The sequence below is a fragment of the Mauremys reevesii genome, linkage group 2 (genome assembly GCF_016161935.1).
Source record: "Mauremys reevesii isolate NIE-2019 linkage group 2, ASM1616193v1, whole genome shotgun sequence".
Classification (NCBI taxonomy): Eukaryota; Metazoa; Chordata; order Testudines; family Geoemydidae; genus Mauremys; species Mauremys reevesii.
The window spans coordinates 123,649,059-123,674,222 of NC_052624.1; the positions used below are offsets into that span (position 1 = coordinate 123,649,059).

The 25,164-nt window shown below is 41.8% G+C and overlaps 1 protein-coding gene across 1 annotated transcript in view; it reads right to left on the bottom strand.

Annotated features, from left to right (window-relative positions):
- LOC120397938 (sodium-dependent neutral amino acid transporter B(0)AT3-like) overlaps nucleotides 1-24,759 on the bottom strand; it is a 68,235-nt gene extending 43,476 nt beyond the window's left edge. The window contains exons 1-3 of the mRNA XM_039524672.1: nucleotides 24,600-24,759; nucleotides 9,101-9,241; nucleotides 303-440 (exon numbers count right to left, since the gene is read on the bottom strand). Coding sequence (XP_039380606.1) covers nucleotides 303-440; nucleotides 9,101-9,241; nucleotides 24,600-24,759 — 439 coding nt within the window. The remainder of the gene's footprint in view (nucleotides 1-302; nucleotides 441-9,100; nucleotides 9,242-24,599) is intronic.
- Between the last annotated feature and the right edge of the window lie 405 nt (nucleotides 24,760-25,164).

The following is a 25,164-nucleotide window of genomic DNA, read 5'->3' on the forward strand; positions in this document are numbered from 1 at the left end:
GAGCACTGTTCACTTTGTATTCTGTGTGGTAATTGAAATCAATATATTTGAAAATGTAGAAAACATCAAAAAGTATTTAAATGGTATTCTATTATCTTTTAACCATCTGATTAAATACGTGATTAATCACGATTAATTTTTTAATCGCTTGACAGCCCTAGTACAAAGAGAAGATTTTTAAACGAGCCATTTACAAAATCTGTACAGTAGAACTTAATGCCATGTTACAGGAATAAAAAAGAGGTTGTAACACTTTGAAACCTTAACACCAATAATTACAAGAGACTTGAAATATTAATTACCTGTTCTGTTCCCATTTAGTGGGCAAGCGCTCCAAGGAAGGGGCTCTTGGAATGAGTTAATGAAATACCACATCACCCAGGCTAAAATGGTGTTATAATATAAACTCACGATGAACGACACCATCAATGAAGCAATACCTATTGAATACCAAAAAATCTCAGTTAAAACAAATTGCTTACATAAGCTATCAGAACCCTTATTTACTTAACCCAACAAATCTATATCACTCCTGCTACTGCATTTGCCCTAATCTCTCATTTTTGTTTTTGTGTGAGTATTTTTGTTTTTTCCCTTTGGTGCTTTTAAAAACAATCTAGGTAGGCTGTGATGGTCTCTTCCCCTGAATAGCACCAAGATGATAATTACTCAACAGCACAGACAGGAAACCTCCCCTTGGAGTGAAAGTGCTAGGATAACATTTCAAATTCTGAGAGCAGTACAAGAGTGGCCACTTTGTCCTTACCATTCCGTGGCCGTGAAGGAAAGAAAGGATTGTGGCAGGAGATGGGATTATAACAAATATCTTAAAATCTAAAATGAAGAGGGTGGAGAAGAAAAGTGACAGGAGTGGAAGAATTTAAGAGTATGGGGGAAATGCTGATGCAGGTGACCAGAAGCTGCCACTCAGAAGAAGGGATAGAGTGAAGGCCAGAACACTGAACTCTCATGCATGACAGCATTTCACAATAGTAGTGGGGAAACCAGGTATGGTTTGCTGCTCCCTCTGTGTAGAGGACTATGAGGTGTTTATGTATAGGTGGGTGACAGTAACAGTACAGCAATTCTATGGCATCAGCTTCTGCACAGGAATCCTGAGGAGGTAGAGGTACTCCAAATGCACGAGGGAGAGAAAAAGCACAAACCTCAGGTCCCAGGCCCTACTCCCACAGCTATCCACAACACTTGACGCCACTGATGGTTCAGCATATAAAAGATGGTTCAGCATCTTTTAAGATACAGGTGCAGGAACAGCCCCCACCAGCTCAAGGTTCCCTTGGTGATGAGTGGGACCAGGAGTGTTTTCTGATGCAGGAACATATAGCTTCATTTTACAGCTATGGAACAGGAAGAGGACCACAGAAAAGAAGTGGGGAGGAGGGTGAATGGACTCAGAAGGAAACTGAAGCAGTAATGTAGGGCTCTACAGGAGTGTCAGCTGGCTTTTGCAACCTGGGAGAACACAAGAATGGCCATACAGTGTCAGACCAAGGGTCCATCTAGCTCAGTGTCCTGTCTTCTGACAGTGGCCAATGCCAGGTGCTTCAGAGGGAAAGAACAGACCAGGTAATCATTGAGTGAGCCATCCCCTTTCACCCATTCTCAGCTTCTGGTAAACAGAGGCTAGGGACACCATCACTGCTAATAGCCATTGATGGACCTATCCTCCACAAATTTATCTAGTTCTTTTTTGAACCCTGTTATAGCCTTGGCCTTCACAACATCCTCTGGTAAAGAGTTCCACAAGTTGACTGCATTGGGTGAAGAAATACTTCTTTTTGTTTGTTTTAAACCTTATTTACTTTCTCTGCACCAGTCATGATTTTATAGACCTCTGTCATATCATAGAATATCAGGGCTGGAAGGGACCTCAGGAGGTCATCTAGTCCAACCCCCTGCTCAAAGCAGGACCAATCCCCAGACAGATTTTTTTTGCTTTAGATCTCTAAATGGCCCCCTCAAGGATCAAACTCATAATTTTGGGTTTAGCAGGCCAATGCTCAAACCACTGAGCTATCCCCTCCCCGCCTTAGTCTTATTTTTTCCAAGCTTACAAGTCTCAGTCTTATTAATCTCTCCTCATATGAAAACTGTTCCCTACCCCTAATCACTTTTGTTGCTCTTCTCTGTGTACCCTTTCCAATTCCAATATATCGTTTTTGATTTGGGACAACCACATCTGCATGCCATGTGGCCATACCGTGTATTTATATAGAGGCAATATGATATTTTCTGTCTTATTATCTATCGCTTTCCTTAATGATTCCCAACATTTTGTTAGCTTTTTTGACTGCTGCTGCATATTGAAAGGATGTTTTCAGAGAACTATCCACAGTGATTCCAAGAGCTCTTTCTTTAGTGGTAACAGCTAATTTAGATTCCACTTTTCTGTGTGTATATATAGTTGGGATTATGTTTTCCAATGTGCATTACTTTGCATTTATCAGCATTAAATTTCATCTGCCATTTTGTTGCCCAGTCACTCATTTTTGGGAGGTCCCTTTGTAACTCTTCGCAATCTGCTTTGGACTTAACTATCATGAGTAACTTTGTAATATCTGCAAATTTTGCCACCTCACTGTTTACCTCTTTTTCCAGATCATTTATGAATACGTTGAACACAACTGGTCCCTGTACAGACCTCTGGGGAACACCACTATTTACTTCTCTCCTTTCTGAAAACTGATCATTTATTCCTACCCTTTGTTTCCTATCTTTTAATCAGTTACTGATCCGTGAGAGGATTTTCCCTCTTATCCCATGACTGCTTACTTTGCCTGAGAGCCTTTGGTGAGGGACCCTGTTGAAGGCTTTCTAAAAGTCCAAGTACACTATATCCACTGGATCACCTTTATTTGTTGCAAAGAGTCTTGTGGCACCTTATAGACTAACAGACGTTTTGGAGCATGAGCTGCCACTACATGCATCCGATGAAGTGGGTATTCACCCACTAAAGTTCATGCTCCAAAACGTCTGTTAGTCTATAAGGTGCCACAAGACTCTTTGCTGCTTTTACAGATCCAGATTAACACGGCTACCCCTCTGATACTTTATTTGTTGATCCTCTCAAAGAATTCTAGTAGATTAGTGAGGCATGGTTTCCTTTTACAAAGACCATGTTGACTCTTCCTCAACAAATCATGTTCATCTGTGTATCACTGATAATTCTGTTCTTTACTATAGTTTCAACCAATTTGAAGTTAGGCTTACCGGCCTGTAATGGCTGGGATTGCCTCTGGAGCCTTTTTAAAACTTGGTGTCACATTAGCTATCCTCCCGTCATCTGATATAGAAGTTGATTTAAATGATAGGTTACATACCACAGTCAGTAGTTCTGCAATTTCACACTCCTAGTTGTCACCTATCACCCCACACTGGGACCCATATGGTGTATCATCAAACAGCTACACCTCGTACTTGATGATGATTACATATTGGCCAGACACTTCAAAGTTTTCGAAAAATAGCTTAGAAAGATGAACATGTCAGTGAATCGTACAGTTAAGTCTGAAAGCCAACCAAAGTATTGTGAGCCCAGAGTTGTGCCTTATGCTCTGAGGCCTCTGGTGGAAGCAGATTTGGACTGTTTATTTATCACTGGAGTCCTGTCACTGGTTTCACACAATGAGTGGGCTACATCCATTGTACCAGTAATCAAGGAGGTGGTTCAGTCTGAATTTGTAGAGACTTTGAAGTGATACTGAATCCAGCTTTATGTGCAGACCAGTGTCCACTACCTTCTGTTGAAGATTTGTTTGTTTGTTAGTGGTGGACAGTATTTCAGTATATTGGATTTGCTCAATGCATACTGTGACAGGATAGGGCCAGAGGAGAGTGATAGAAGGCAGCTATATTAGCCCCAGGTTAAGCAGGTCCCTTTTCCCTGGGTAAGGTAACAGGGGCAGTTCCAGAACAATCAGGAACTTGCCAGAACAAATTAAGGCAGACAGGCTAATTAAGACACCTGGAGCCAACCAAGAAGCTGCTAGAATCAATTAAGGCAGGCTAATCAGGGCACCTGGTTTAAAAAGGACATCACTTCAGTCAGTGAGGGCACGTGTGAGGAGCTGGGAGTAAGAGGCGCAAGAAGCTGAGAGTGAGTAGGCATACTGCTGGAGGACTGCAAAGTACAAGCATTACCAGACATCAGGAAGAAGTTCCTGTGGTGAGGATAAAAAAGGTGTTTGGAGGAGGCCATGGGGAAGTAGCCCAGGGAGTTGTAGCTGTCACGCAGCTGTTACAGGAGACACTATAGACAGCTGTGATCCACAGGGCCCTGGGCTGGAACCCGGAGTAGAGGGCAGGCCCAGGTTCCCCCCCATCCCCTCAACTCCCTATTTGATATAAGAGGAGTTGTTCTGGACTGTGGGTCCCACCAGGGGGAAGGTCTCTGGCCTGTCCTCCGACCCATTAGGTGGGCCAGCAGAGACTGGAAGGATTGTTCTCCTTTTTCCAATGCTGGCCAGTGATGAGGTTAGCCAAGTGAATGGCAGGTTTGTGCCTCTAACAAAAGGAGCCAAACTTAGGACTGCTGTGAACCTGTGAGGTGAGCAAATCCACCAGAAAGCACAGAACCCACCAAGGCAGAGGAGGAACTTTATCACAATACCTACAAATGGAGATTGATCTTGCATCTTGCAAATATCTCACAATCAACACACAAAAAAGCTTATTTTGTTACAACAGGTTGCCTTTCAGTATCACATTGGCACCTTCCCTGTTCCAGAAAGCCACAGATGAAATTTTGAAGGGCTGAATGGAGTTCAACGCTGTTTGGATGACATCCTTGTTATAGGAAAGGATCATCTTCAAAATTTGGATGCTGTCTTGCAATGTTTGAAAGACCATGGACTGAGAGTATACCAAAACAAATGTGAGTTTTTCAAATCTTCAGTTGAATAACTTGGATATGCAATTGATCATAGAATATTAGGGTTAGAGGGGACCTCAGGAGGTCATCTAGTCCAACCCCCTGCTCAAAGCAGGGCCAATCCCCAGATTTTTACCCCAGTTCCCCTAAATGGTCCCCTCAAGGATTGAACTCACAACCCTGGGTTTAGCAGGCCAATGCTTAAATCACTGAGCTATCCCTCCCCCTGATGCCAGGGACTTAAGCACATCACTAGTGAAAGAAAAGATAGTTTTTGAAGTGCCACCACCATAGAACATTTCAGAGTTACATTCATTCTTAAGACTGCTTAACTACTGTGGTACATTTCTGCCTATTCTGATGACAATATTGGCACCTTTACATGAACTGTTAGAAGCAAAACAAAAATGGAAATGGACTAAAGAGTGCGAGTGTGAATTCAAGGAAGCAAATTAACTGACATCAACCGAAGTTCATACACATCTCGATGCTTCACTACCATTGAAATTGGCTTGTAACGCTTCACCACATGGAGTGGCTGCAGTTCTTTCCCACCTTTTTCCTAATGGCATGGAGAATGCAATTGCCTTTGCATAATGAACATTCACTACTCCTGAGAAGAACTATGCCCAAATAAAGCAAGAAGCTCTCAGCATTATCTTAGGAATTTGGACATTTCCATACCAATCTGTATGGTAGACATTTTACCTTGCTGATGGATTGTTGCCTGTTACTTTCAATTTTTTGGACCGAAACCTGGCTTTCTGTCATTAGCTGCTGCTCATATGCAATGATGATAATTGCTCCTTTCAATTCATATTTATACTATACTGTATGGGACTCAGCATGGTAATGCTGATGGGCTGTTGCAACTGCTATGCTCAAACTCCTGTCAACCCAAAGAAACTTCAGACAAAGTAATCTATCTCAATTTGATGAATAGATTACTGTGATGGGGTGGACTAGGCCCAAAGGCCACCTGCTGGAGGCCTCGGGGTCCTGCCTCACCCATCCCAGGAAAGGAGCACTGGAGAGATCCTCCAGGTAGGCTAGAGTAGCTGCAAGGGAAGCAGCCAATCAGAGAGGTTGCAGGGAACAGCCAGTGAGGGCCCAGCAGGCTCATATAAAATGAGCTGCAGGGCCAGAGTGAGGGCAGTCTGCTTGCAGAGACTGGGGGAAGCAAGAGGTGCTCCTGGCTGGCTGCAAGGACTAAGGCAGGTAGTTGCTGGCATTGCTGTCAGGTGAGGGAATAGCTTCTGTCTAGCTGCCAGGACTCACTGAAGACAGGCTCAGGGAAGGGACTGGCCATGGAACTTTTTACTCCTGGAGAGCCGGGGTCAGAGGACTAAAGAGCAGGCAACAAGCCCCCAGGGAGTGCTGTTACATCCCAGAGCAGGAACCTTCACATGTAAGCTGGCCAACTAGGGTACTAGGCCCTGTTGGTGAGACAGAGGACCGGAGCCTGGGGAGGACTATAGGACATTACTGAGGGCTTTGAGATAGGCCCTGTGGGTCAGTATAGGCAGCTTGGCCAGAAGACTGAGTTGCTGAAGACCTGACAAGAGATCCATAGGCCGGAAAGAGGCACTCGCGAGAGGTGGGTACCAACCTGCTGAAAAGAATTGAGAGACTGTAGGCACTGTTGGCCAGAGAGAGGGGACGCTTGCAAGAGGCAGGTGCTGACCCTGTTACAATTACCTATCACTAGCACAGACATCAAAAAAGTAACCACTAAGGATGGTGTGCTTTTTCTTCTGAGAGGAATCATACTGCAATGTTCAGTGTTCAAGATCAAAAGAATCCCCAGTTTACACAATTTGTGTAATGTCACCGTGAATTATCTGTGAATCACGGCTGCATCTGATGCAGAATGTATGTGACCATTCCAAAATCACTTCAGTCTCAGGTTTTGGAAGCTCTTCAGGAAGGTCATTTTGCCATTGTATGTATGAAGACCATAACCCAGAATCACATCTGGTAAATGAGGATCAACAAACTTATTGCGAGCAAGGCTCTACTAAGTGTCAGAAAATTCAGCATGATCCTAGCCCAGCTCATCTACAGCCTTGGTCGTGGCCTCAGACTCCTTGGACACATGTTCATATGGGCTTTGCTGGACCTTTATGTTTTTGGTTGTAATCAAGGTCAGAATAACCAGAAGTTTCCAGAATTACTTGTGCTATAGTTACAAGGATGTCCAGTGGTCTTGGTAACTTGTTTAGCCAAGTTGGTTTACTGTTACAGTTGGTGAGTGACAACGGGCCTAAATTCTGTTCTGAAGAATTTCAGAGGTTCCTTGCTTCAAATGGAATTAAACATATACATTCCGCACCTCACCATCCTGCTACAAATAGACAAGCTTTGGCCTGAAGGATTGTGGTGCTGCCCATCCAATCACTTCCAATACTTGAGGGAATGTTCTAGGCATCAGTGGGCAGAACCATATTTATTTTGGTGGAAGCCAGAAAAGCCTGACTTCCATTGGTGTAAGTGAGAAGAAATTCATGCCTGCAGAGTGCCCATTTCGTGACGCAGGCAGAGGAATCTCTCTGGTGCTCCCTGCTGCTGTCTACACATTACAGGTAGTAGCTTAATATGCTGCTGTCTTTCATTGTGTGTATGTAACCAAATAGGCCTGTATGTTCACATCCTACACATTACTGTAATAATTTTGTAGAAGACATGGATTATGAGGTACAATGTTGCCACACAAATGATATGTGAAGTTATAATATTCCCCTGTATGGTGTTATTAACACATTTTCCAAACCCTACACAGAAGTTGCAAACAGGTCTGTCCTAAACAAAGGAATGTATCCATGCTTTAATTTGCATTTAAGCAGTGAACAGATTCATCAAGCAGGAAGGGAAGACAAAGTTCAAACAGGTGAAAAAAACAGTAAGGATTGTCCTTCCACATAGACTCTTTGGCTCCTGGTTCTCAGCTTGAAATGTTTTTCAAGAGAGGGACTGAAACTATAAAAAGGAGAGACACCCAAGGTACCTCCCTCCCTCCTGCCCATTGCATTCACTACACCTGAAGAGACAATGGAAGCAGCTGTTGGACTCTGAGGGAGGAGTCCTGACCTGACAGTTTGGTCAGTGAAAGCATGTGGTGAGAACTTTGCTTTGAAATTAATATTTGTTAAGTTTGGCACCAGTTAAGGATTTTATCTTTATTTTTCTTGTATTCACTTCTGGCTTTTATGCCTCATTACGTGTTTTCACTCGAAATCTATCTTTGTAATTAATAAACTTGTTTTACTGTTTTATCTAATCTAGTGTGTTCAAGTTTAAGTGTCTGGGTAACTCCATTTGGGATAACAAGTTGTGTGCATATTATTCCCTTAAAGGAATGATGCACTTAACATATTCGTACCATTCAGGAGAGGGCTGGGCAGTACAGAACATATATTTCTGGGGTAAGATCTGGGATGGGGTGTGTGTTGGGGTCGCCCTGCAGCATAACGAAGACTGGTGAGAGCCAAAGTGTGGCTGGCTGGCTGCAGCACACATACAGAGACATAGCTGGGAGTGACTTACATGTTGGAGGCTGTTTGTGAGCATTACACCCAAGTGTCAATGGCCTACAGAAGGTACCCAGGTTGGGGCTATGCTGTTCAGAGCCATGATAGTGTTAGAGTATTCTTCTACATGCTTAACTGCTGGGGACTTGTACATTGTCCTATTTTTTTATTTTTTTTTCTGGTGGAAGGAGGTGTGTTTGTGTGACTCCTGATAAGGACCCCAAATGGTCTCCTGTTTTCATTAAGGGTTTGTCTCTGTCTAGGGTTAATGCCTAATTCATTTATTTTTTCCCAAACCAAATGGAAGGGACCCAAAGGGGGTTGGGTCTAGTGGGAGGCAAGCAGGGTTCTCTTGGGCACATCACTTGGGCCTTGAGATATTTTTAACAAACCCACTGTGTCCCACTAGACTGATTTTATTTTATGTAACTATCTGTTATGTTTCCTAAATAAAAGGGTTTTGAGGTTTCATATCAGAGAGGAGTCCTATGTGCTTGTGAATGGGTAAGAACTGCTGGACAGTGTGACCAGGGAGATCAAATTTTAGTTTTCTAGAACCAGTATTGCTCTGGGTTGGAGCTTGAGGCACTTGTTTCAGTTATTTAACCAGTTCCCTAGACAGTATTAAATATGGCTCTTGACAGCGGGGTAACTAGTTTACAGAGAACATGGAGAAACATACCAACTCCTCCAAAGTAAGGTGAGATGGTATTCCAGACACCAATGCTGCCTTTTCTCAAGCGCTGTCCTATGGCTAGTTCAAGATGAAACAATGGGATTCCTTCAAAGATAAGTGCTATGACGTATGGGATCAAGAATGCCCCTAGGAACATAATTAAACATGGTTAAGCCATAGAAACTCTGCATCTCACATAAATTATTCTTTATTGCTGCTTGTTATATTTTATTACAGTAATACTCAAGGCCCACAATCAGATAGTGGCCCAACTGCTGTAGGCCTTGTACAAGCACAGGGTCAGATTACTCAGTCAGCAATTTAGTTGTGGGAGGCATGACTCAGATTCTTAGTGTTACAAACTCCCTACCCTTAAGCAATGCAGATTCTCTTCAGTAATCATAAGGCTATAAATACCCTCAAACATTCCCTCCATTTCTCCTCCTTTCAAATGTTTAATCTCCCCTCCTTCTCCAGCAAACACCACTTATTCTACTTTTTCTCCCTCACCAGCAAAGACCCTCATCTCAATTCCTAGCCAGTGCCTTTTCATAGAATCATAGAATATCAGGGTTGGAAGGGACCTCAGGAGGTCATCTAGTCCAACCCCCTGCTCAAAGCAGGACCAATCCCCAACTAAATCATCCCAGCCAGGGCTTTGTCAAGCCTGACCTTAAAAACCTCTAAGGAAGGAGATTCCACCATCTCCCTAAGTAACCCAGTCCACCCTCCTAGTGAAAAAGTTCACCACCCTCCTAGTGAAAAAGTTTTTCCTAATATCCAACCTAAACCTCCCCCACTGCAACTTGAGACCATTACTCCTTGTTCAGTCATCTGCCTCCACTGAAAACAGTCTAGATCCATCCTCTTTGGAACCCTCTTTCAGGTAGTTGAAAACAGCTATCAGATCCTCCCTCGTTCTTCTCTTCTGCAGACTAAACAATCCCAGTTCCCTCAGGCTCTCCTCATAAGTCATGTGTTCCATCCCCTAATCATTTTTGTTGCCCTCCACTGGACTCTTTCCAATTTTTCCACATCCTTCTTGTAGTGTGGGACCCAAAACTGGACACAGTACTCCAGATGAGGCCTCACCAAATGTCAAATAGAGGGGAATGATCATGTCCCTCGATCTGCTGGCAATGCCCCTACTTATACAGCCTAAAATGCCATTAGCCTTATTGGCAACAGGGGAACACTGTTGACTCATATCCAGTTTCTTGTCCACTGTAACCCCTAGGTCCTTTTCTGCAGAACTGCTCCCTAGCCATTCGGTCTCTAGTCTGTAGCAATGCATGGGATTCTTCTGTCCTAAGTGCAGGACTCTGCACTTGTCCTTGTTGAACTTCATCAGATTTCTTTTGTCCCAATCGTCTAATTTGTCTAGGTTCCTCTGTATGCTATCCCTACCCTCCAATGTGTCAACTCTAAACTGGGAGAAACTGCAAACTTCCTGAGGGTGCAGTCCAAGCCACCCTCCAGATCACTAATGAAGATATTGAACAAAACCGGCCCCAGGGCCGACCCTTGGGGCACTCTGCTTGATACCGGCTGCCAACTAGACATGGAGCCATTGATTACTAAACGTTGAGCCTGATGATCTGGCCAGCTTTCTATCCACCGTATAGTCCATTCACCCAGCCCATACTTCTTTAACTTGCTGGCAAGAATACTGTGGGAGACAGTATCAAAAGCTTTGCTAAAGTCAAGGAATAACACATCCACTGCTTTCCCCTCATCCACAGAGTCAGTTATCTCATCATAGATGGTAATTAGGTTAGTCAGGCATGACTTGCCCTTGGTGAATCCATGCTAACTATTCCTGATCACTTTGCTCTCCTCTAAGTGCTTCAGAGTTGATTCCTTGAGGACCTGATCCATGATTTTTCCAGGGACGGAAGTGAGGCCGACTGGCCTGTAGTTCCCCGGATCCCCCTTCTTCCCTTTTTCTAGTCAGCTGATCACCATGAGTTTTCAAATATAATGGCCAATGGCTCTGCAAGATCCAAAGATTGGAGTGCAGGTGGAAACTCTGCTGGAATTTAGAAGGGGGTTCAAGCAGATGATGGAGCAAGGACATGAGGAGGCTGAAGGGAAAAGCTCAGACTTGCAGATGAAAGCAGGACCACAGAACTCTGAGGGGAGACTGCTGGGTGAGGAAAGTAGACAGTGGAAGCATGTGACTAAGAGAACCAGGCAGAGGAAAAGACGGGCTAGTGAAGGAGAAATAGAGCTCAGGAACAGGTTTGCAGAGTTGGAAAATGAAGGGGCACAGCAGGTGGTCACTGAAGGTGAGAAGGCAAGGAAGAAGAAAAGAGCAGCTAGTTCTATAGGAAGAGAGGAAGAGTCAATGGAGATAACAACACCAAATATGAGCCCCAGGAGGATATGGGATGGGTTGCAGAGGATTGCAAGGGACAATAAGAATCGTGAGGCCTTGCTGCCAGAGGTAACAGGGGAGAGACCGGAGAATAACACCATCACCAGGAAAAGGCAGGTCTACATGATTGGGGACTCCTTACTGAGAAGAATAGACAGGCCTGTAACCAGAGATGATCTGGATAATGGAAGGGTGTGCTGTCTGCCCGGTGCTAAGATATGGGATGTGGACCTGAGGCTGAAGAGGATCCTAACGGGAGCAGGAAAGAATCTGCTGATTGTCCTCCATGTGGGAACAAATGATACGGCTAGATTCTTGCTGGAACGTATCAAGGAAGACTATGCCAGGCTGGGGAAGACACTTAAGGAAATCAAGGCTCAGGTGATCTTCAGTGGGATTCTTCCTGTTCCTAGAGAAGGGCAACAAAGGTGTGACAAGATTACGGCGATCAACAGATGGCTCAGGCAGTGGTGCTATAAGGAGGGCTTTGGGATGTATGGCCACTGGGAAGCATTCATGGACAGAGGACTGTTCTCTCAGGATGGACTTCACCTGAGTAAGGAGGGAAATAGACATCTAGGATGGAGGCTGGCACAACTGATTAAGAGAGCTTTAAACTAGGAATTTGGGGGAGATAGCTGGAAGATGTCCAGGTAATCTCCACACCGGAATTTAACATTGAGAGGGAAGAAAACGAAGTAAGAAAGGATACAGCCGTGGGTATGAGAATGGACATAAAGAGGAAGGGTATTGTAGATATCGGTCTAATAGGTCATACTGGTGGTAGAATGTCTGTGGCTAATCGGGTAAAGAATGTCAATGAAGCCAAACAGCAAAAATTAAGATGTTTGTACACTAACGCGAGGAGCCTAGGTAACAAAATGGAGGAGCTAGAGCTACTGGTGCAGAAAGTGAAACCAGATATTATAGGGATAACAGAAACATGGTGGAATAGTAGTCATGACTGGAGTACAGGTATTGAAGGGTATGTGCTGTTTAAGAAAGACAGAAATAAAGGCAAAGGTGCTGGAGTAGCATTGTATATCAAAGATGAGGTAGACTGTAAAAAAATAAGAAGTGATGGAATGGATAAGACAGAGTCTGTCTGGGGAAAAATCACACTGGGAAAGGAAGCTACTAGAGCCTCCCCTGGGATAGAGCTTGGGGTGTGCTACAGACCACTGGGATCAAATTTGCATATGGACAGAGACCTCTTTAATGTTTTTAATAAAGTAAACAGTAATGGGAATTGTGTGATCATGGGAGACTTTAACTTCCCAGATATAGACTGGAGGACAAGTGCTAGTAATAATCATAAGGCTCAGATTTTCCTGGATGCGATAGCTAATGGATTCCTTCACCAAGTAGTTGAAGAACCAACAAGAGGGCATACCATTTTAGATTTAGTTTTGGGGAGTAGTGAGGACCACATAGAAAGATGGTTTTAGGGGACAACCTTGGTTCGAATGATCATGATCTAATTCAGTTCAAACTAGATGGAAGGCTAAACAAAAATAGATCTGGGACTAGGGTTTTATATTTCAAAAGGGCTAACTTAAAAGAATTAAGGAGATTAGTTAGGGAAGTGGATTGGACTGAAGAACTTGTGTATCTAAAGACGGAGGAGGCCTGGAATTACTTCAAGTCAAAGTTGCAGAAACTATCAGAAGCCTGCATCCCAAGAAAGGGGAAAAAATTCATAGGCAGGAAGTGTAGACCAAGCTGGATAAGCAAGCATCTCAGAAAGGTGATTAAGAAAAAGCAGAAAGCCTACAAGGAATGGAAGATGGGAGGAATTAGCAAGGAAAGCTACCTTATTGAGGCCAGAGCGTATAGGGATAAAGTGAGAAAGGCCAAAAGCCATGTAGAGTTGGATCTTGCAAAGGGAATTAAAACCAATAGTAAAAGGTTCTATAGTCATATAAATAAGAAGCAAACAAAGAAAAAAGAAGTGGGACCGCTAAACACTGAGGATGGAGTGGAGGTTAAGGATAATCTAGGCATGGCCCAATATCTAAACAAATACTTTGCCTCAGTCTTTAATGAGGAGTTTAGGGATAATGGTAGGATGACAAATGGGTATGAGGATATGGAGGTAGATATTACCACATTTGAGGTAGAAGTCAAACTCAAACAGCTTAATGGGACTAAATCAGGGGGTCCAGATAATCTTCATCCAAGAATATTAAAGGAACTGGCATATGAAATTGCAAGCCCATTAGCAAGAATTTTTAATGAATCAGTAAACTCATGGGTTGTATCGTATGACTGGAGAATTGCTAACATAGTTCCTATTTTTAAGAAAGGGGGGAAAAAGTAATCTGGATAACTATAGGCTTGTTCATGTGACATCTGTAGTATGGAAAAAAAATTGAAGGAGAAAGTAGTTAAGAATATTGAGGTCAATGGTAATTGGGACAAAATACAACACGGTTTTACAAAAGGTAGATCGTGCCAAACCAACCTGATCTCCTTCTTTGAGAAGCTAACAGATTTTTTTTGACAAAGGAAACGCAGTGGATCTAATTTACCTCGATTTCAGTACGGCATTTGATACATTTCCACACAGGGAATTCTTAGCTAAATTGGAAAAGATGGGGATCAATATGAAAATTGAAAGGTGGATAAGGAACTGGTTAAAGGGGAGACTACAATGGGTCATACTGAAAGGTGAACTGTCAGGCTGGAAGGAAGTTACTAGTAGAGTTCCTCAGGGATTGGTTTTGGGACCAATCTTGTTTAATCTTTTTATTACTGACCTTGGCACAAAAAGTGCGGTAATAAAGTTTGCAGATGACACAAAGCTGGGAGGTATTGCTAATACATAGAAGGACCAGGATATCATACAGGAAGATCTGGATGACCTTGTAAACTGGAGTAATAGTAATAGGATGAAATTTAATAGTGAAAAGTGCAAGGTCATGCATTTAGGGATTAATAACAAGAATTTTTGTAATAAATTGGGGACACATCGGTTGGAAGTGACAGAGGAGGAGAAGGACCTTGGAGCATTGGTTGATCACAGGCTGACTTTGAGGCGCCAATGTGATATGGCCGTTAAAAAAGCTAATGCGGTCTTGGGATGCATCAGGCGAGATATTTCCAGTAAAGATAAGGAGATGTTAGTACCATTATACAAGGCACTGGTGAGACCTCATCTGGAATACTGTGTGCAGTTCTGGTCTCCCATGTTTAAGAAGGATGAATTCAAACTGGAACAGGTACAGAGAAGGATGATCAGAGGAATGGAAAACCTGTCTTATGAAAGGAGACTGAAAGAGCTTGGCTTGTTTAGCCTAACCAAAAGAAGGCTGAGGGGGGATATGATTGCTCTTTATAAATATATCAGAGGGATAAATATCAGGGAGAGGAAGGAATTATTTAAGCTCAGTACCAATGTGGACACAAGAACAAATGGATATAAACTGGATATTAGGAAATATATACTTGAAATTAGATGAAGGTTTCTAACCATTAGAGGAGTGAAGTTCTGGAACAGCCTTCCAAGGGGAGTAGTGGGGGCAAAAGACATATCTGGCTTCAAAACTAAGCTTGATAATTTATGGAGGGGAGAGTATGATGGGATAGCCTAAATTTTGGCCATTAATTGATCATTGATTATTAGCGGTAAATATGCCCAGTGGTCTGTGATGGGATGTTAGATGGGGTGGGATCTGAGTTACTACAGATAATTCTTTCCTGGGTGCTGGCTGGTGAGTCTTGCCCACATGCTCAGGTTTTAATTGATCGCCATATTTGGGGTCGGGAAAGAATTTTCCTCCAGGGCAGATTGGCAGAGGCACTGGAGGTTTTTACCTTCCTCTGCAGCATGGGGCACAGGTCACTTGCTAGAGGCTTCTCTGAACCTTGAAGTCTTTAAACCACGATTTGAGGACTTCAGTAACACAGATATAGGTTAGGGGTTTGTTACAGGAGCAGGTAGGTGAGATTCTGTGGCCTGCATTGTGCAGGAGGTCAGACTAGATGATCATAATGGTCCCTTCTGACCTTAAAGTCCTATGAGTCTGAGTCTATCACATCCGCCAACTCCTTTAGCACCCTTGGATACAGTGCATCCAGCCCCATGGGCTTGTGCTCGTCCAGCTTTTCTAAATGGTCCTGAACCACTGCTTTCTCCACAGAGGGCTGGTCACCTCCTCCGCATGCTGTTCTGCCCGGTGCAGTAGTCTGGGAGCTGACCTTGTTCATGAAGACAGAGGCAAAAAAAGCACTGAGTACATGAGCTTTTTCCACATCCTCTGTCACTAGGTTGCCTCCCTCATTCAGTAAGGGGTCCATACTTTCTTTGACTTTCTTCTTGTTGCTAACCTAGCTGAAGAAACCCTTCTTGTTACTCTTAACATCCTTTTCTAGCTGCAACTGTAAGTGTGATTTGGCCTTCCTGATTTCAGTCCTGCATGCCTGAGCAATATTTTTATACTCTTCCCTGGTCATTTGTCCAATCTTCCACTTCTTGTACGCTTCTTTTTTGTGTTTAAGATCAGCAAGGATTTCACTGTTAAGCCAAGCTGGTTGCCTGCCATATTTACTATTCTTTCTACACATTGGGATGGTTTGTTCCTGCAAACTAAATAAGGATTCTTTAAAATACAGCCAGCTCTCCTGAATTCCTTTCTCCCTCATGTTATTCTCCCAGGGAAGCCTGCCTCAGTTTCTCTCCGTACTTCAGTTTGCCTCCCTAAGGTTCCCACAAACCTGACCCTCACTCAGTTCTCCACCCCAGGATCTTCACCTGAGTCTCTGTCTTCCCCTCTGATCACCTGACATCCCACATACTTGAACCTTCTTCATAGTAAGGGGAGGGTCAGGAAAAAGTAAGAGATAGGATTTAGACACCTAAGTCCAGAATTTACATGTCCCTTACATTCACAATACCCTATTCAGCTGCTGTTGAACCCTTTAGGTGCCTAAGTCACCTGTTGCCTAAATTTGTCCTGTTAAAGTTCTGTACATGCCTAAGTTTTTGCCTCTGGCTATGTGCATTGTTGTCTTGCTCTAGGCACCTGGATGTCTAAATCACAGAGTGACCCACAAATGATCCATTTCACCTACAGGACCTGAATCAGGTCCATTCAGAATCTAGCTGGAAGAGCAGCAGCAGCATTGTGTTAGGGAGAAGAAAGGAATGTCCACAATGGAAAACAGGGCCAGAGTTAGACTCAAGTCTTTCTCCTACCTCCCCATCCTTCACTACCTATCTCTGATGTGAAACATGCATGCCCTCTGCATTACTACTACTACTACTACTACTACTACTTCATGAGGCTGGACAGTCAGGGGAGGGGAAGGTTGCATGGCAGCTGAGATTAAAGACAGCGAGAAACAATTTTATAATTCTACCAAACTTCAACCACTTGGCTGAAAATTTCCCATGCCAAGTGTCTGCCTCAGGAAGGTTGTTGATAAAATGGAGAGGCACTCCAGTTCAGAGAAGAGCTATGATAATGATTAAAGGATTAGAAAACCTAACAATTGCTGATATGGGCACTGGGATTCTGGGCAGAGTAACCAAGAGCACTGAGACAGTCTCCTGGAACCCAGGGAACATCAAGAAGGTGGAAGCAACCTGACTGTAATGCAGAGGATACCTGAATTGTTTGGGGACGGGGGAGGGAAAGAGGGGAAGAGCGGTGGAGTTAATAGTTTGGCTGTGCAATGAGATTTGGAGCAAGTAGGGGAAGGGATCTGAGGAGGAGCTAGGGAGAAGATTGGTCAAAGAGACTGGGATAGAGAGACTGGGACTCAGACAGGTAGACCAGCAGTGGAGACTGGGACTCGCTAGATGTGGGAAACGGGACTGGTATGAGGATGCAAGGAGGAAGATGGGGAGACTTGGATGACGAACTAGCGTGGGATATGTGTAAAAAACAGAATGGTTATAGGCTGTCGGGGACACAGAGAAAAGTGTCTGTGTCCACTCAAATACACTCCCCTCCAGAGACTGGAATGGAAACCAAGATTCATGGGTCTCAACATTCCCCTGCTGCCAGCAAATATTGGAGAAGCCCCTCCCTAATGCAGGTCCAGCTAGCAGTAGTAGGTTGCCATTTGAACTAATGGACTAATTGACAGAAGATGACAGATGTCTGTGCAGTGGATCCAGAAAATGAGGAGCACACCTGTGAAAAGTTTAGTTTCAGTGACTTGCCCAGTATCATACCAGAACTCTGTGTGGGAGGCAGGGCTAGACCCCACCTTTCCAGAGCAGCATTCCACTACCTTCATCATAAGACATTCTTTATTTTCCTGCAATTCCCTGTCTCATTCACTACTCACTTTCCGGTATCTGACTCGTTATGGAGATGGGCAGGGCTGTTCCATTGCCTTTCCCTTTGGGGAGGGCATTGGTGCTCAACCAGCTGGCCCTGTCCATGTTCCAGCACTGGTTCAACACCCTAAGAATGCCCTTAGGAACCCTGGCTAGTCTCCAGAAGAAGATTCTGGAGTTTTTCTGGCTAGGACTGCACTTAAAGAACATAATCTGTTTAATTTATCAAAACAAAGATTGAGAGGTGACTTGATTGCATATAAGTATCTTCACAGGGAGAAAATAACAACTATGAAAGTGCTCTTTAATCTAGTGGAGAAAGGCAAAACAGTGAATGGAAACTAAACCCAGACAAATTCAAATTTTTTTTAACAGTGAGAGTGAGTAAAGATTGGAACAAACTATCAACAACGTGGTAGATTCTCCATCTCTTGGAGTCTTCAAATTAAGACTGGGTGCCTTTAATCAAACACAAATTACTGGGCTCAGTACTGGAGTAATGGTGAAATTTAATGGCCTGTGATAAACAGACTTGGTGATCTAATGGTCCCTGCTGGCCTTAAATTCTATAAATATACACTTACGTGCACTATATCCAGATATGTGTACAGTGGGATTTAATTTCTTCCAACTTTATGCACACATATCTAATCCTGTTGCTTCCTTAGGAAAAAGGTACACTTGAATTTTAACCTCTCTCTCCGTACAGTAAAATGGAGGCCTCTTGAGTCTCAAACTTGGCCAGAAGCAGGAGCAAGTTAGACATCTATTCTACCTCCAATAACTTCATAATTCTCACTTTCAAGATCTAATCCATTTAGTGAAATGACTAGTGAACTTCATATGTATAGGTCATATTTCCCTGCTGAGAATATAAAGAGTCTGTTTTATTCCAGACACTCTTGTCTTTTGTGGCAGTTAGTTCAAAATCAGGCCAGAGGATAAGGTAGGCCATAGGTCAGTTGTTTGGGTGCAGTTTAGCACTGCCTCCCTGATGGGATTTGAATGCCAAGTTGAAAAATGTGACTTTATTTCCCCAGAATAAAACTTGCTCTTTGCATGAAAGGTAACATATTTTTTTTTAATTCATCCTGTAAGGTCACATGCTTGGGTTTAGGTGCAGTAGTAATAGTTGATATGACCCATAAGATCTCTTACTGAGGACTTTTGCTTGAGGCAGACATACCTATGGTAGGCTATAATCAGAAATAAAACACTGCACCAAGTTGCTATTAGACTAGCTACTTCTTTTCAAGTCCTACATATTTTCAAAATCACAATACATATTTGTTATTTAAAAAACCTTTCTCGTATGTCAATTTTAAGTGCCAAAGTACATAACAGGCTGTTTAAAAATCATCCTTTACAATCCCAGTTGCCTAGGATCCTGTCTGTTTGCCTCCTATTACTCTGGCAAACAGCATCTATATCCATTAGTCATAGTGAGTAAATAACTTACTTAACCCAGGCAATAAACCCAAATAATCACTAACGACAGAGAGTGATAAAAGTTTCAACACTGATATTGTGTTTTTCTCTGTGATTGCAAATGTATTGAGCTGAGCATTAGACCCAAGTTACTTAGTAACACAAATTGCCATGAATAAGGTTCAGAGGTCTGATGGGAAGCAATTGACATTAATCGAAAATATGTTACTACATTTTATCTCTTGTTTTGTAGAGCGCTTAGAGATGAGGAAAAATATTACCTCTGATTTCCAAACACTTGGATAAAACCCAAACCTGAACCACTTGTGGGAACTGCAGTTTATGCCTTGGAAGGCATTGTGCATTGTGCTTGTCTATGCCCTTTTCAAATTAGGCTACACTGCACTGGTGCATTGCAGCTACACTAAGGATTTACAGTGGTGTACCTACATTGGCACAGATATTCCCATAGATATTCTATACTCTATTCCCCTCAGAGTATAGGCTGGCTCTGAGGTACAATGTTTTACAGGGTTTCATATGGCTCAGTGCATTCCTTGCTCCTTGTTCCTTGCTTGTTCCTTGTGTTTGAAAGATGAGATTTTTTTTCAAAAATATGTAAATGGGATTTATGTTCCTAAATCATTGAAAGTCAAAGGGACTTGTGCTTCTAAGTTGTTTGAGTGCTTTTGAAAATCCCACCAGAAGTCACATTTTAGCCTGAAATTAACAAGACTTAAATAAATAAATCTAGCCATGTTATTTATTTATCTTGATTAACCTTATGGCCATCATTTTTTTCTAACTATAATCAGCAAAACATCTTCTAATTTCTACTTTCCAGAATAAATAATCTTGGGAGTTTCTGAATGCACAAGAAACACCTAGTTTGTATAATTCCTTAATATAGATAGTAAGAGGTAGGGAGGGCTCATAACCTAAAGAGAATGAAGGTAGTGGAGAACAGGAAGGTACCACAGTGCCTATGAAATCCCCAGCCATGCCTCTGATGGAGCAGCAAGGGGAGGTCAGGTGCTGCGCAGGGCCGCACTGTCACCACACCTTTTTTAGTCTCATGACTTTATCTATCTTAAGGTAAGGTAACCAGACTGGAACTTCAAGTATAGAGCACTGATTACAGTTCAATATAGTAGAGCTTATTCACCACTGTAACTTTGTGTCATTGCTTACAACAGGGCAAAGTGGATGCAAATGACTACATAATTATATCATTTTATACCAACTTTGTACAGGTGTAACTATGGAAATACAAAGCGTAATACCTTAGCCTTTTCAATCTCTTTTTAAAATAGCTAGCTCATTCTACTTTTTTTTTCCTAACTGCTGCTGTGTGCTGGGTGGACATTAACACTTGGGAATTGTCAGACTTGCTTAGACTAATGTTCCATCTAGTTTACAATATCCTGCCTCCAACAGCGACCAGTACCAGATGCTTCACAGGGAAGTGCAAGAAACCCCTCAGTAGGCAGATGTGCATTTTTTGACATTTATACAAGTTTATAATTCTTCTGCCATTTTTCATAGCTGTCCTAATTATGTTTAAATTAGTGAAGAACAAAATACAAAAGGTTTAGAAGTTCAATTTGGAATCTGAAAAGTTGATTTGTAAATCTCAGAATAATGGACTTTCTCATAACATTTTGACACTTCTGCTTCCAGTCCAAAATGGAACCATGAAATGCAGAGGCATGTGAACATGTATTACAGCTGAAAGATTTTATTTGGATTTAGTTCAATTTAGGACAAAGATCTTAATTATTATTACTTTTTTTTTTGGAGGCAGATTGTGAACAATCTCGCTTTAAAAAAAAAAGAAATCTAAATTTTTAAATGTGACCCGTGTAACCAATACAGTGATATTTGCAGTGAGCCTGAAACAAAACCTCTGACGTGTGAATGGCTCCATTCATTTATTTGAGTGCTAATGCAGATGTGAATGATACTTTTTCACTGTTTATCAAAGCATGCAAGAAAGGAAAGGAAGTTATTTAGGGTAACACAGTGTACTCTGACAGATGATACATTTTGGTGTACAAGTGGATGAGTCTAGAGTCATTTTATTTTCCCCATAATTGAGATGGACCCAAGCCCAAAGGGTTAGCCAGGTGTCTGAGTCCCATTCAGGGAAAATCCCAAGCCAGAAGCTAACAAGAGTCCATGGCAGGATATACTTTATTAGAGAAAAAATTATTCAATCACTGCCACACCAGTGATTTTTAAATGTTATTGCTAAGTACTACTATTGTAAACTTGGAGAAATAATATTCTGGTTCATTTTTAAATACTAAAATAACTATGATTCATAGATTTTTAAGGACATAAGAATGTAAGAACGGCCATACTGTGTCAGAACAATGGTTCATCTAGCACAGTATCCTGTCTTCCAATAGTGGCCCTTGCCAGATGCTTCAGAGGAAATGAACAAGTCAGGGCAATTATTCAGTGATCCATCCCTTGTTGTCCAGTCCCAGCTTCTGGCAATCAGAGGTTTAGAGACACACAGAGCATAGGGCTGTGTCCTTGACTATCTTGGCTAATAGCCACTGATGCACCTATTCTCCATGAACTTATCTAATTCTTTTTGGAACTCAGTCATACATTTGTCCTTCACAACATCCCCTAGCAACAAGTTCCACAGGTTGACTGTGTGTTGTGTGAAGAAACACTTCCTTATGTTAGTTTTAAATCTGCTGCCTATTAATTTAATTGGATGCCCCCGGTTCTTGTGTTATATGCAGGGCAAAATAACATTTTCCTATTCACTTTCTCCTCACCATTCATAATTTTATAGACCTCTGTCATATCCCCCCTTAGTTATCTCTTTTCTAAGCAGAACAATCCCACTCTTTTTAATCTCCTTGTATAGAAGCTATTCCATACCCCACTCACTGTAGTTGACCTTTACCATCTCCAATTCTAAAATATCTTTTTTGAGATGGGGTGACCAGAACTTGTCAAGGTATGGGCATACCATGGATTTATATAGTGGCAGTATGATATTTTCTGTTTCATTATCTGTCCTTTTCCTAATGTTTCTTAACATTCTGTTAGCTTTTTTGACTGCTGCTGTACATTCAGCAGACGTTTTCAGAGAACTATCCACAATGACCCCAAGAGCTCTTTCTTGAGTGATAAGAGCTAATTTAGACCCCAACATTTTGTATTTATAGTTGGGATTATGTTTTCCAATGTACATTACTTTGCACTCATTGGTATTGAATTTTGTTTGCCATTTTGTGGCCCAATAACCCGGTTTTGTGAGATCCCTTTTTAACTCTTCGCAGTCAGCTTTGGACCTGATCATCTTGAGTAATTTTGTATTGGTCTGCAAATTTTGCATCTCACTGTTCATTATTTTTTCCAGATCATTTATTAATATGTTGAACAGCACTGGTCCCAGGACAGATCTTTGGGGGACCCCGCTATTTACTTCTCTCCACTGTGAAAACTGAGCATTTATTACTACCCTTTGTTTCCTACCTTTTAACAAGTTATTGATTCATGAGAGAACCTTCCCTCTTATCATAACAGCTTACTTTGCTTATAAGCCTTTGGTGTGGGACCTTGTCAAAGGCTTTCTGAAAGTCCAAGTACACTATATCCACTGGATCACCCTCGTCCACATGTTTGTTGACCCCCTCAAAGAATTCTAATAGATTGGTGAAGCAAAATTCCCCTTACAAAAGGCATGTTGACTCTTCCTCAACATATGGTGTTCATTGATGTATCTGATATTTAATAATCAGAGATAGACCAATCTCCTAGAATTGGAAAGAACCTTGAGAGGTCATGGAGTCCAGTCCCTGCCTTCACTAGCAGGACCAATTTTTGCCCCAGATCCCTAAGTGGCCCCCTCAAGGATTGAACTCATAACCCTGGGTTTAGCAGGCCAATGCTCAAACCACTGAGCTATCCCTATGGTTTCAGCTACTTTTTCTGGTACTGAAGTTAGGTTTACCAGTCTATAATTGCCAGAATTGCCTCTTGAGCCTTTTTAAGAAATCAGTGTTACATTAGCTATCCTCCAGTCATATGTGTCAGAGACTGATTAAATCAATAGGTTACATAGTTTGGCCTCCTGCATGACACAGGCTATCTCTGTGATTCTTGGATCAAGCCCAAAACTTTTGGTTGAGACAGAGCATATATTTTTAGAAAGATATCTAGACAATTTAAAGACTTCAAATCACAGAGAATCCACCTCATCCCCAATGGCTAACAAGTCTTACTGTAAAAAAAAATTATTTTAAACTAAATTTGTCTAGTTTCAGCTTTTAGCCATTGCACCTAGTACTTGCTTATAAATCATCATTAAGTCACCTCTTAACCTTCTCTGTGAGCTAATGTATTGACCTTTTTAAGTCTCGCACTGTAAGGCAGGTTTTCCAGACCTTGAAACATTTTTGTAGCTCATTTTTTGCATCCTTTCAAATTATTCAGCTTACTTTTTAAAAGGTGATCATCCCATTTCAAAAAATGGTCTCAAAATGCTCGATTTAGTTGTAATAACACCTCCCTACATCCACTTGATAGTTCTCTGCTTATACTTCCAAGTGTTCATACTCTTAAACACTACATTGCACCAGAAGCTTATGTTCACTTGGTTATCCACCATGCCATCTAAATAGCTTTCTGAGCTACTTGTTTCCAAAGTACCCCCATCCTATAAGTGTGACCCACATTCTTGGTTCTCAGATGTCTGATCTTCTATTTAGCTCTATCAAAAAGCATATTATTCAACTAGACTTAGTTTGTCATACAATCCTGATTGCTCATTTAACACTCCATGTTTTGTGTCATCTGCAAACTGTACTGGCATAGATTTTATACATTTACCAGATGTAAGCCATGTCCACTCACTGTGGCACTGTATTCCCTTCTGGTGCAGACTAAATCACACAGACATGGATGAGCCTTATACAGCCTTAGCATAGGATAGCTGAGTCTTTCAGCTCAGGTAGTAGTGGCTCATGTGTTAAGATCCAGAAGTCCCAGGTTTGATTCGCTGATGATTATCAACCCAAAGGCATCAGCATTACACAGATTATTGAGAAAGATATTGAATAACATTGGGTCAAAACAAAATCCCTGTATTACCCCACTAAAAACACCTTATTTTATGATGATAGTAAAAAGTTTTAACACTGATTTTTCCTAATTCATGATTATTGTAAAGCATTGTGGACATTTCCTAAATCAATGTATCTTTTTAAAATATCACTTTCACACAGTGAGAAAGCTATTCTACTTTGTGGAAAATATTACATTAAAAAAGCAAAAATAGAATATTAGATTTATTAACATATTTTCCCTGCCCATTCATGCTTTATATATATAGTTAAATTAGTATTGTGTGTTTAATTTCATGAAAGATCCCAACTTGCTCTTACCTCCTCCATATATTTGACACAAGTATGGAAATCTCCACACATTTCCCAGGCCTACTGCAAATCCAACACAGCTTAAAATATACTGGAATTTATTGTCCCACTTTGGTCTGTCATCTTCTTTAAGAACTTCAGGGATATCCAATGACTGAGTATTTGACATCCTTACAAAGTGTGGTATTCTTTTGTCCTGCTGTTTAACGAATGGGGGAAAAAACTTTATATACTTCAGAGCCTGGCTCTCCTACAAGTTTTATATGAGGAGAGTCTGAAGATTGCTGGAAAAGAGGTGGAGCTTTCATCACTTTACATCACCCAAAATGTGTAAGGATTTGCAATTTAAAACCAAAACTGGGAATGATGAATATGTAGATGGAGCTATCTCTCTGGCCCATTTTTTGTAATTTCCTTCTTTATTTGTAGAACGCAGAGAGCTACTGTTAATTGGTAACTCAGTGTAAAACAGTTTGTTTTGTTTGTAGATTCCTATTAAACCTTAGGGCTCTCAGATACTTTACAAAAGTTTTGTCATCTGAAAACAAAAAATATCTTGCAACATTCAGCTCAC